Raw genomic sequence first — 12,347 nt, forward strand, 5'->3', positions numbered from 1 at the left:
AGATAAAAAATGGTGCATGAAACATTAAACTAGTTATCGCCCAACAGCTGCGCTCATTTCACAATAATAAATGTCCGCACAAAGAAATTTCGTACTAATGTATTCATCAGTACGGAGAAAAATACAAAAGTCTCCCCGTGTTTGGATAAATATTTATTTTTCCCTTAAAATCTAACCGGTTTTCGGATTAATCTTCAGCCAAATTAAGATAATCCCTTTTCTCTTTTGATTTAAAAGGCGGAAAATTTTTGAAAAGAACCAAATTACATGTAATATTTTAAATTAGATTAGTTTTGGTAGATACGGGTGTGAGTAATGGCCTCGTGGCCGTGCAGAGTGTGTGTCATTTTGGTGGAAAAAACAAAAGGCAACCCCCACGGCAGCACGCAATGATGACGTTGCTAAATGAGTCCGAGCATAATCAAGAGTCTGCGGCGTAATTTCGTTGCAGCCGAGACAAAAAGGCAAATAAAGTGGCTCGCGGGTTAATTAGGAAAATTACACTTTGCATTTGCAAGTAGCGCAATTATTACTGTGGAGAGAGAAATAAAGAGAGCGTTGCATCTGAATTATCATAAATAGGGCGCGCGATATTAAATGGCCATTAGCCTAGAGATAGGAATCGGAATCCACACCACGGTCAGCGTTTCGTCATTAAACGAAATGAGAAAATAGCGAGGCCGTCCATCAAGATAAAAACGGTCAACTTGAAACCAACGCCATTCATCATGTTATCAAAGTGGGTGGACAAAAGAATTGGAAAATTATATTGGTTGGGCCGAATATCAGAGAAACGATTCTCAAAACGATTCTCCAGGAACGTTTCTGCCTTTAAAATTCAATTAAAGAATCGTTCCTTGAGAATTCTTGCACAAATTTTTTTTTTTGAGAATCTCTTCTTGAGAATCGCTTACTCTGTTATTGGGACCCACCCATTCAATTCTTTGAATTTATACATAAATTTATTTATTTATGATAATCGCTCTATTTTGAACTATTAGAGCAAATTCATGTGAATTTATTTTCAAGCTCTTTTATAATATCCTGCGCTGCTGCCTTTATTGCATTTAAATTGGAAAATTATCCACAAAGGAAATTGCGCATGGCGCAGATGCATGAATTATCCCAACAGGCTCGCGTCAACGTCCAACCCACTTCCATGATTCTTGGCGGAAACACCGCAAAATGATTTCACTTTAAACTTGTCGCACAAACGCTTGCATTTTGAATGAAGCATGAAAAATTGGCGCGTTCATCTCTCAAGGAAAATTCGTCCTGAGAGAGATATGGAGAATTTTACGAGAGCCGTAAAATTTTTAGGGGAATTTCACCTGCCTCGGCCCGTAATGGATCCATCTTTTTCTCTCTCGCCTACGAAGTGCGTTTTTTCTCTGTGGGGAATTCTACTCTTTGAGAGCAGAAATTCGTCTCTTGTTTATGATATTTCCATTCCGGCGGGAAAAAAGGCGGACCGGCGAGGGTAATGAGATCAGCAGCGGTGGTCCCTCCGAGTTATGCGATCCTTTGGGGCTGCAGAAAAAAAAAGCAGAGCGAGGGTGGCTTTCGGATTAGTGAGGATGAACTCATCAAAGGTGACATAAAAGCGCCGAGAAGCAACAGCTCAAGTGTCGATTGCCAATCAATATCAGTTTCCAGACGGCAGCGATTGAACTTTTTATATTTACACTGAAATTAAAATTACTCACAATTAATTGATAAAATTAATCTAATTATTTACAGTGTATTCAAAATATAAATAATTTGATAAGGTTATCTACACTGTAAATTAAACTTCTGATTTTTCCCCGTAAGATCAATGCAAATTTTTCATGCCGACTGACCTATTGATTTTATTTTCCATCTTAATTAGGGTGATTTGAACGTGATTTGATGAAATATTTATCAATTTTGGTCGGGCCAATTAGAAAAAAAAATATGTTAGAAAATTTCCATAAGAAACAATGCTAAATTAATAAAATTTACTTCTCCCAATAAACTGATGTAGAGCAGAATTACGATAATAAATTAATCAAACTGTTTTTTCCTTATAAACAAAATTAATTGATAAATTTGCTACGTCCAAAAACTTTGGTATTAAATTTCTCTTTTTTTTATTCGTTGAAAACTTTGCGCGTTTAAAGTTGAAAAAGTAAAAGTTGCAATTTATGCGAAAGACCACCTCTGTTGTGTATAATTTTGGTCGTTGCAGCAGCAAAATCGCGTGAGCCGCGTCTTCAGGTCAGCGAGGTCACATTATTTCGACCTACGCGGCGGCGGCGGCATTTTACATAAACCGGCCGTTTCTGAAATGGTTCTTCTTCTGACAATTGGTACGAAGAGAGACCGTTACGCTGTGGGGATGGGCGATTGAAAACCACCACATCCGACTGCTTCCTGGCGCTCCTCAAAATTGTAACCGCAACAGCCTGCTGAGCCCTGTCTGCACCCTTTCCACGCTCTCGCAGGAGGTATTAATTTTATCGAGCGAACCAACAACAAGAGCAGAGCCTTTTTCACCAAAGGAAACGACGCAAAGTTCCAAAATGTTCATTCCGCACAAACATCCAACTACGTCCGTTGCCCAAAAATTTCTCAACAAGAGAGGGAAATGTTTTTTTTTACGATTAAATGATTAAATTTAATTAATTCATTTTAAAAATCCAAAATTTTAATGATATTAATTTATATTTTTGCTATGAATTTTATAAAAAAAATTATTACTTAATTTTTTTATCATACAAAATTTTATTTTTTCACATTGTTGATAATAACTTAAAAAATAATACAATTGCCTTTTAGAATTCTAAATAATAAAAAAAAAAATGATTATATTTTTCATATATTTCATTACATAAATGTTGATTCACTATGTTTGGTGAGTCAGAAATAAAATTTGTAGTTGAAGCAGGAAAAAGGAAACTTGTTGTGTCAAATGCTGAAGCGATAAAAAATGTTGACAATTATTTAGAGCTTTGTTTGGGGATATTTTCAACTCACCAGACGCAAACGAACCCTTTTTCCTCGTACAAATTCAAGCCCCCGGGGAAAATGACGGCAGTATTTTTCGAAAAATAAGTACTCCTATCCTGGATGCTGCTCATTATTTTTGTGAACGCGCTTTAAAGGATGATTTTCGAAAAGCAGGTTTCGTCACGGTTTGGCGAGCAGCGCCGGAAATACGCGCTTGTCTTTCTTTTTATTCAGACTTCCGCTCTCGCTCGCTCGCTCTACCTGCCTGCGTTTTTCGCTCATGTCTCATGTAGAAGAAGAAGTAATGGAGCCACCTTTTTACCTGAAAAAGGTTGTCAGAATTGTGTGAGTAAGGCCGAGACTGGCTCCACTCCTCTTATTTTTTTTTCTATTTTCGTGGCGGCCTTTGTTGAAAATGTCACAATTTATGGCCGCGGCCACTATTTTCCTCTTGAAAAGTACATTATTTCCAGTCGAAATGTTTTCTCCTCGCATTTTAGTCACGCTTATCAGATTTTCGCCCGCAGAGACCATTTCTATGCAAAACATTTCACAAAATTCCCAGAAGTTTTCAGCCAAAATGCGGCAGCAGATTTTATCTGTCTGTGCGCCCAACCCTTTGGCATGAATTTTTCATTCGGCCAAATTTGAAATATTTCGCAGCTGCCTAATTGGATGGCCATCGAGCGACACATTCGCCGCTGTTAAAAATGAACGCGATTCATCACTGGTCCGCACGCGTTATCAGAGTGACATGTGAAAAACCGTGAACTCTGCGCCGGGCATCAGATTTGCAAAAAAGAGGAGTCGAGCTCGGACTAATGACGCCGGCGATGAATGAGCGAGCAGAGAGTCGAGTGTTGTAAAACATTCATTCTCACGCGGGATGTAATTTTCACTTTTTGGCGATTGCGCAATCGGTCCGTGGGGAATCGAAATTTGGAGCGTGGACGAATTTCGAACAATGCACAATGCTCGGTGTGCTCATCTTTAATGTCACGTAATCGAAATCTCATAATGACTGAGAGGTGTCTTAATTAATGAAAGGCATCGACAAAGGGCGGCTTTGTCAAGCGATACTCGTCTTTTCGCTGCTCTAATTACAAACTCGGCAGTACATTGAGAGCTGCTCCAAGGAGGAAAAGTGAAGTTTTGTACAATCTAAGCCTTTTAATGAAAGTTAATCTCGGAAACGAGAGAAGTAGGTTAGTCTGATATTAATTCAAAATTGCACATTGCAGCTGTTGTATTGTCATCTCTTGAGCTGTGGATTATATTACGAAAGTTGAAGCAATTACTTGACAAGCTCAAGTATCAAAACAACTACAAACTAAATAAATTTTTGATCAAATTTACACAAATTTTAATTAAAAAGAAGCCAAACATTTATTTTTTTAGAGCCAGCTGTGAAATGGGTGTTTATTTATGAAATTTGAACTCTCTTTGATGCGAGGAAGGAAGTGCGACGAGCAGCTTAAATATTGAGAATTGAGACGTTTATCCTCAAGGGTGGTTTAATTTCCTCGCTCAAAGTCGACACCAGCTGTGCGATACATCATCATTAAACATATTGGCGCGGATCATAAATTTCTCTCCGCGACTAAAAAACAGCTGTTGACCCCGCGCGAAAGCTGCGTTATTTGACACTCGGCCGTCATCGCGTCTCTCCACCGACACGTCAAAGAGTCAAAAGGAAAGGAAAGAGTCACCTGCCCCGAGGCGCTTGTAAAATCGAATTTGTTTTGTGTATTTACTTTCCGCAGTGCTCGGCAAACATCAATAGGATAGTGACCGGCGAATATATATAAATGGTAGGGGCAATAACTGAGCTCTGAGATTATAACGGTCGGTCAAACCAGATGTTGGCTTGCAAAAAGCGGCGGCGCCTTTTTATAAGAGTTTTAGAGCATTTCCATATTTCTGCAGTAAACGGTATAATTTTCTTGAATAAAGTCCCAGTGCAATTTTCAAAATGTGATTTTAATCATCAGTTTACGGCTGCAACAGGTGTTTAATTTTAATAATTTTCAAAACTGCCTGAGTAATCGATCAGCTTTTCAGGTCAGGATAAATTGCATATAACTGTGAAGAGAACTTGTTGAATTAGAAGAAATTTATCAAATTACAAATTGGTCAATTCTGTACAATTAATGATGGCGCAGGAAATGTTTTCTTCGCAATAAATAAATAAAATTGTACACGTGTTTTGATCCAATAACAATAGGACCAGGTGGGGCGTAAATCTCACTCTGCTCTCGCGTTTTTTTTTTTTATATTTTTCCTTCTGCGAAAAACAGCAGGTAAATCACCATCAGTGCGAATTTCCTCCTCCTATAAATGTTCTTTGCGGACGAAAACAGACCCACCCGTTTCCACACCTCTGGCCAATAACTCATGTAATTTGCCATTGTCTTAGCCGCCGAGCAATTATTCCCAGGGCGAATTCACGCGCCGAAGCGATTCCTAGCTCGGAAAGCGCTCTTTGAATATTAAGCAGGCTCGAATTCACCTCCAGCAATTCTGGCACTACTTTTACACGTATCTCGTTTTATTCGGAGCGTCTCTGCCCTAACAACCACTTTATCAAAATCTTTTTTGTATAATAAAAAAAAGTATAGAGCAAGGTCGGTGCGGCGACGCGCCAGGTGCCGCCGCCGCCGGTCTGTAGTTTTCAGTTTTCCTTCCTTCGTCGCTCTCATGCATCAGCCACCTTTTGTGCTGCAGGTATAAAATGGGGAGGCGCAGCCCGAGCAGGTAAATAATGAGGCAAACAGGGGAGATGAGACTTGGTCCATCCGTCGGTTGGGAAAATAAAAACGTGCTGATAAAAATGCTCGGCTCGTAGAGACGGCCGAGCTCTCTGTTAGAAGCGCATACTTGATGAGCTTCTCTAGGAAGGCCACGCCCATATCGCCTTTAAATAGGCATGTTAAATTTCAAACGAGACGGAACAAAACAGACTGATCGTTACAGCCCAAAATAGTGAAATTCGAGCAACGAAGAGAAATAATTCAATTTTCTTCTAATTCAAAGTTTAATTAAGCAAATTCTTCAATTTTCAATTAAATACCAGAAACCTTTTTCAATTTGTTTCAAATATGATGCAAAAATACTCATTTTTTTTTTAAATTTTAAACTCACCCGAACAGACCAATTTCAACACTATTTAAAAATCAATGATATCTTTGGCTTGTTCAAAACAAAATTATCCTCATAATTGTTGGTCCCATCATCTTTAAATAACAATTCTTTGATACCTTTTTGTGTATAAATTACTCTGCATATCAAATTTCCTGGGCGCAAAATCAATTTTATCCGGTTGTGCGTAATAAATCAAGCAAAACTAATTCTTTCTTTATTCTAAAAAAGGGGTCGTTAGAAATAGTGTGCCTTGGGGCTCGGAGCAGTTGCGCGCAATTTCCTGCCCAGCGTCTTAAACCTAATATTTGACGTGTGGAAAGCAGTTGATTTACATACGTTTTCCCTCGGCCCGAATTCGCAGCTCGATTGATTGATTATACTTTTCGTTCCTTTCGCATACGGGGGAGGATTTCCAATGCAGGGCAGGTTTGCACGAAAGGGATGAGAAATCCGATTGGAAAGAATTGCTCTTTTTTTGCCAACGAACCCCGATGGTAATGATAATGCCACTCGCTCTCTTCTTTTGAGAGCAGGGAGCGAGCGTTTCTCTCATCCCCTGGCGAAAGTTGCTCCACCTAATGCAAATAGAAACAAATTCGGTTAAATTGATCTCGGGTGTTCCCCCAGCACATGTCGTGACGCAATCGTCGCGCCCTTTTCGACGAAAACTCTTTCCTGGTAAATGTCAAGCGTACTAAAAATAAAATACGTATATGACGTCGGAAGAAAGGAAATTGGAAAAGGCTGCCAAAATAGAATTTTCATTTCGAGTGAAAAACAGAGGCAATTTTCTTGTTCCATATTTCACATTGCAATTCCGAAAAAGGTCATATTTCCACAACTGTTCTGAACACGCCGAGGTTGAGGGAATTGTGATGAGCTCGATGAAAACATGCGTGTCTCTGTCACCCCCGAATCACTCGTCTTTTTTGCTCAGTCGTATTTGAATAATGTCATTACCGGGGGATCCGACGATCTCCTCCCCATTCTAGGATAGATAAAAGTGCACGCTTTGATGGATTGCTCAGCACGTTAAGCTGCAAATAAATGTTATTTTTATTTCCACACCCTAATGCAGGCTAATTCCCGGTCCCGAGGGTGCAGATTTGCGGAATATTTAGGCCTCGTTACAAGAATAATTCAATTTCTCGGCGTCTGGCATAAATTCACATCTGCATAAATTATTCCAGCCCCGGCTAAATTTATAAATTAATCCCGCTGCTGCTGCGGGCCTGTGACAAATTGAAACGAATTTTCTTTCCCGGGAAAATAAGCACGTGTGTGTCTGGAAAAATAATTCTTCTTGTTATTTTTCTGACCCGGTTATTTCGGCCTCGGCAAGATTCATGCTTGTTCCTATTGATTTCCTTCGTAGAACTCGAGCGCGCCTCTAGCCAGGTGGAAGCAAAACCGTTTTATATACTCTTGTGTTATGGAAATTTATCTTCCTCCCTCTCTCTGGAGCAACTTTTTTGCCAAGTGCAATATTTTATCATTACTCGCGAGCTCGTAATCTGTTTCATACCTTTTCTACCTGCGCACCAGTCGCACAAATAAACTTCCACTCTCGCTCTCTGTACATTATTTGGAATGAAATATTCCTCCTCCTATCCAACTTGCAGCACCCCCGTCTATACATAACTCCTGCAAGATTTCGCACGCAATAGTACTTTATACACAAGCGGCGTTGTGTGCCGAGTCGGTCGTTTCCGTTGCCTTTTCATATAATATAATATGGGCCGTTGTGTATGCAGATATACAAGCCCGCCGCGCGCTCGATCCCTGCGCCGCACAAAAAGCCTTTTGTGCTGCACGAAGGCAGAAAGAAATGAGACGAAAGAAGCATATTATTGTGCCGCGTCAACTCGTCACTCAAGAAAAGCCAATTTTGCGCCGGAAAAAAAGCTCTCTGTTTATTTTTTGCGCCAAAGTAAAATTTATACGAGAGGTGTGTTGATTTATCCTGTTCAAAATGCACAAATGAAATGCAGGCTGATTTATTAATTAGCCTGGTCTGCGCCGTTGTTTGTGTGTATGGATGCGTGGCACGGCGGCGTTATTATTATCGCGGCCATAAATTGCCAACCCTCTTCGCTCTTGGTGTTTCCATACCGAACGTCAAAATGCTTTCAACGCAATGTATCATTCGCCGCGGCTGCATTTCGCGCACAACACGTGTATTGTGTACACATTGCATGCAGCAGCGTCGGGGGCTGCTCGAGGGGTGCGCGCAAAACTAGGTCAAAAGGATAATAAAATATATGTAAAAATGCCGGGCTCAAAATACGTCAAAATCAGATTTTCCACGAGAAAAAAACAGTTTAAAAGGAATGCAAAAATCTTTTAGTTTTTGCTTATTAACAAGTTTGATCTTATGTTAAGAATTAATATTTGTCTTTTTCCATTCAAAATTTCAGAAATATTTTTATTTCAAATTTTCTCTTAATTTAACTAAATACTTTTTAAGATTGAGTGAAATTTAAAAGGAAATACTGAAACTTTCAAAGTTTTGAGAATTTTAAGCCACTCTTGGGTGTTTTGCTTGCCGTGGCCTAATTTTTGCAACTCGCCGGTCGGTTCAAGAAGGGAGACTCCGAAGAGAAACATTTGGTTAAAAGAAGCCGTAGAGGGACGGCTGCGGCGGCGGAGGCGGAACAAGTGACCCGGCACAAATTACAAGGAGATTTTGCGCGCAACCACACAATGCTCCTGCCTTGTTATGTATTTCGAGGCTGCGCAGAATCGTCAGGTTGCATTCGGCCCTTACAGATTATGCAACCTTACAACACGCGCAGCAAACTATGCAATTACGTGGTGCCTGTGAAGCGTGAATAATTGCAGCGCCGAGTCCGAACACGCCGAGCGAGTGTTGCAACCAAAGAAAAGTATGTTCTTCCACTTTTTCGCGTCAAAATAAGCACACAGATTTCTCTCAGCCGATAAAAAAAACGGTCATTTTCTTGCAAGAACTTAATCTTTTAATAGTTTGCAATTAGTCTGAAATTATTTCAAATCCATTAAAGTTTTATTAGAATTTATCTACATTGAGAAATTTTCCTAAAATATCCAGGCTTGTGCGTTCTGTGAGAGTTTTTCCTTGAAAAAATTAATTAAACTCCTCAAGCGAATTTATTTTGCTCAGCAGCGGTTACCTTTTGTAAGTGATTCACGTGGGAGGACCAAACTTAAATTGACCATAAATATTAAATTTCCTGGCCGGTTGTATAAAAATTAAGAGGGGCCACTTCTCCTTCTCCTCTCGGCTGCACTGGATAATTTTTTATTTTTCTTTTTAATATTTTGCTCGGCGCAGATCATGTGATAGGCGCGGACAAAAAAGGGCCGACCTGTCTCTGAACGAAATACATATAAATTTAATGGCATGGTGGGTAGCGCTGCAGAAGAAGAAGAAGTTGGAGTTGTGCAGGTGCTTTTTATTTTTCCCAGCAGCAGGATGATTCACCTGCCTCTTGTACAGAGTCAATCTGGTGTTCGAAAAGAAGAAAGAAAGGCGAGCTCGAGACTGGATGTCGCTCGATCGCTCGCTCGCTCGCCCAGCAGAGCAAACACCTCGTTGTCCTTGGCGCGGGCAATGAATAAAGTGCAGGACTTTTGATCAAGCACTTCACAATAGGGAGTGCCTATGTACGATTATTTCCTCGAGCAAATTTTACAAAATTTATCTCATAAAATTCAGTCCAAAATGGTTCGAATGATAATCAATTAAAGATATTTTTTATGAAAAATTAATTGAAAATTATTTTACGAATTATTTTCCCTTTTTTTGGTTGCAAAAGCTACCAAAATGTTGACACATTAACAAGAAAAGTTTGCGAATTAGCAAGTTTTGCGAGGGAACAACTTTTAATTGGAGGCAAATGAAGCCGGCCGAATCAAATTACGCGGCGGCAACTTCTTGAATTTGCAAATGAGCCGTCTCTGTGTGTTTGTTTTGCTGCCTGGGAACGGCCCGCGAGGTCAGCGCCCTCCACGCGCGTCTCCTTTTTTTGTAGCTCCGACTTCTTTCAGAATTATTAAAATGAGGCATGAGAGTGCGAATTTTTTCAAGCCAGAATTAGCGGGACAAGAAAAAAAGAAGTGACATTACGCAGAACAATAAAAAGCGCAGTCACAACATAATCCGACTCACAGTCTGGGCCGTTCACCTCACTTATGCAAAATGATTTGAAAAAATTACACAGGTTTTTATTTCCGTAATGTGACAGACGAATGTTTGCTTTTATAAAAGCTCGTACGTATTTGATTTCCTTTTCCTTTTCCTGCCCCGGTGTAATTTATAGAACGCTTTTAACTGCGCAGACGAATTTGGTTTTCTAATTGTGCGCGCGTTGGCTTTTACAACAGTTAGGAAGGCGTGGGCCTGCCGAATGTAAATATAAAAGTGTCATTTTTGGCTGCGTTGATTGTGAATGATGCGCTTTAATTCGCCTCGGCAGTAACGGGACTCGCAATGGCGGGCCAAACAGAAGCTGTCAATCCTAATCCCACGTTTAATTGCCTTAATCTCGCTCCACGCTTTGTTGAAAAAAAAACCTAAGAAGATTTTCCGCACGATTTAGTGTTTTAGATTTATTTGCTACAGACAAATTTGTAACAAAAATTACTTAATTGTTTGCACCTCTAAAACTTTTCAGAGGCAATTCAACTTTAGCCTTGAGATTGCCACACGCGCGAGTCACGCATTTTGTAGCCAAATTAGCGTCTATTAACTTCATAAATTTTTGCAGGAATTTCTGCCAAAGTCCATAATTATGCAAACCAATAAATTTGATAAAAGTTTCCTTATAGAAATTACTAAATTGTTTTATTGATTCTTTTTAAAAATTCAATAACGTTTTTTGCTATTCTCGAATTTTATCTTTCTACTTTTGTTTTATTATAAATTTGTACTCACCGAGTTGTACGTAGACTTTGGTCCGGGCGTCCTCGACCCAGGCGCCGCCCTTGGCCGCGACCAGCAGCAGCAGCAGCACCAGGGCCGTGGCCAGGTGGGACCAGGGCTCGAGCAGTCTTCTGTGCTGATAACTGGATGGGCATCGCGCGGGGTTCATTGCGCCGCGACTTGCAAAGCTGCCAACAACGCCGATCACACCATCCTGCACCTGCAACGAATTTCAATTAAATTAAAATTAGCATTCCTTTCTCAACCTCCGAATAAATTATTTATATATTAAAAACCGCTCGCTGTGTGTCATATAAATTTCTTATTCATGGCTCAAGTGAAAGAAAATAACTTTCCCCTGAGTCAATAAAGCGGCAAAAGTCATTTAGGCCGTTTTATACGCTTATTATGGTGATGGGCAATAATACCAAGAGCTGCATTGTCAGCCCATTAATACGAGACGAATTGAAAATAAATCAAAACGTTATTAGCCTCGATTTTCAACGTTTATTGCAGATCATAACAACAAACGCTTTGTTTTCGTATTTTCGGATTATGGCAACGGAATAAAAAGTACATTTCATCCAAAGAGAACAAATCACTTCAATTGATGGGATTGTAAACAATGAAAAGTTGGTAATTTTCCTTAATTTAATTACTCTGAATTTAATTAATTGCGTTTGAAAGCAATTTAATTGAATTAACCTAAATAAAGAGGATTATTTGAGCTTATTTGAAATAAGCGTCTCGTCATTTGAGCGTGAAATGCTTTGACGTTGCAGCCGCAAGATTCAATTAAGCTTTCCACACACGCGGCTTGTCTGGACTGCAAGCAAAAGGTCGGCGGTTGTGCATGCAAATAACCAGGATTGCATAAATTTCGGCCTGCCCCGGCTGCTAAAATAATATGATGGCTGCGCGTGTAATGCGAGCAGTGCGTCTGTCCGTCCGTCTTTGAGTGCGGGCAACGCTTCGGGAATATCAACAAGCCGCAAGGTGGTCACGTCGCCCATAAAACCGCACAAACGCGGAAAAGGGCCAAGAGGATAAAAGTCAGTTGCTCTTGTCAACTCGTAGCGAAATATTTATTTCGCACACAATCGATATTTCATTATTTTTTTAAAAACGCCCTGTGATGTCAATTTTCATTCCCTTTGTGCACAAAAAACAATATTGAACATAAAAAATTCCAAATTGAAAAATAAAGGCCACTTTTTATATAGTTGCTCAGTGTCTGCGGCAAATACTGCCCAAATAGATTATTAAGCATTAAAAATTATCAACTTAATTAAATTTTTGATATAAAAGAATCAATCAATAATTATATAATTTA

General features: G+C 39.7%; 1 protein-coding gene across 7 annotated transcripts in view; it reads right to left on the minus strand.

The window, feature by feature from the left end:
- LOC132195841 (semaphorin-1A-like) overlaps window positions 1-12,347 on the minus strand; it is a 90,648-nt gene that overhangs the window by 59,703 nt on the left and 18,598 nt on the right. For all 7 annotated transcript variants that reach the window (XR_009441694.1, XM_059618088.1, XM_059618089.1 and 4 more), the window contains exon 2: window positions 11,027-11,234. Coding sequence is in view for 6 of the 7 variants with exons in the window: in XM_059618088.1 (XP_059474071.1) it covers window positions 11,027-11,183 (157 nt within the window). In the remaining variant the exon portion in view is untranslated. The remainder of the gene's footprint in view (window positions 1-11,026; window positions 11,235-12,347) is intronic.

The sequence above is a fragment of the Neocloeon triangulifer genome, unplaced genomic scaffold (assembly GCF_031216515.1).
Source record: "Neocloeon triangulifer isolate White Clay Creek 2 clone unplaced genomic scaffold, ASM3121651v1 ptg000011l, whole genome shotgun sequence".
NCBI classification, from domain to species: domain Eukaryota; kingdom Metazoa; phylum Arthropoda; class Insecta; order Ephemeroptera; family Baetidae; genus Neocloeon; species Neocloeon triangulifer.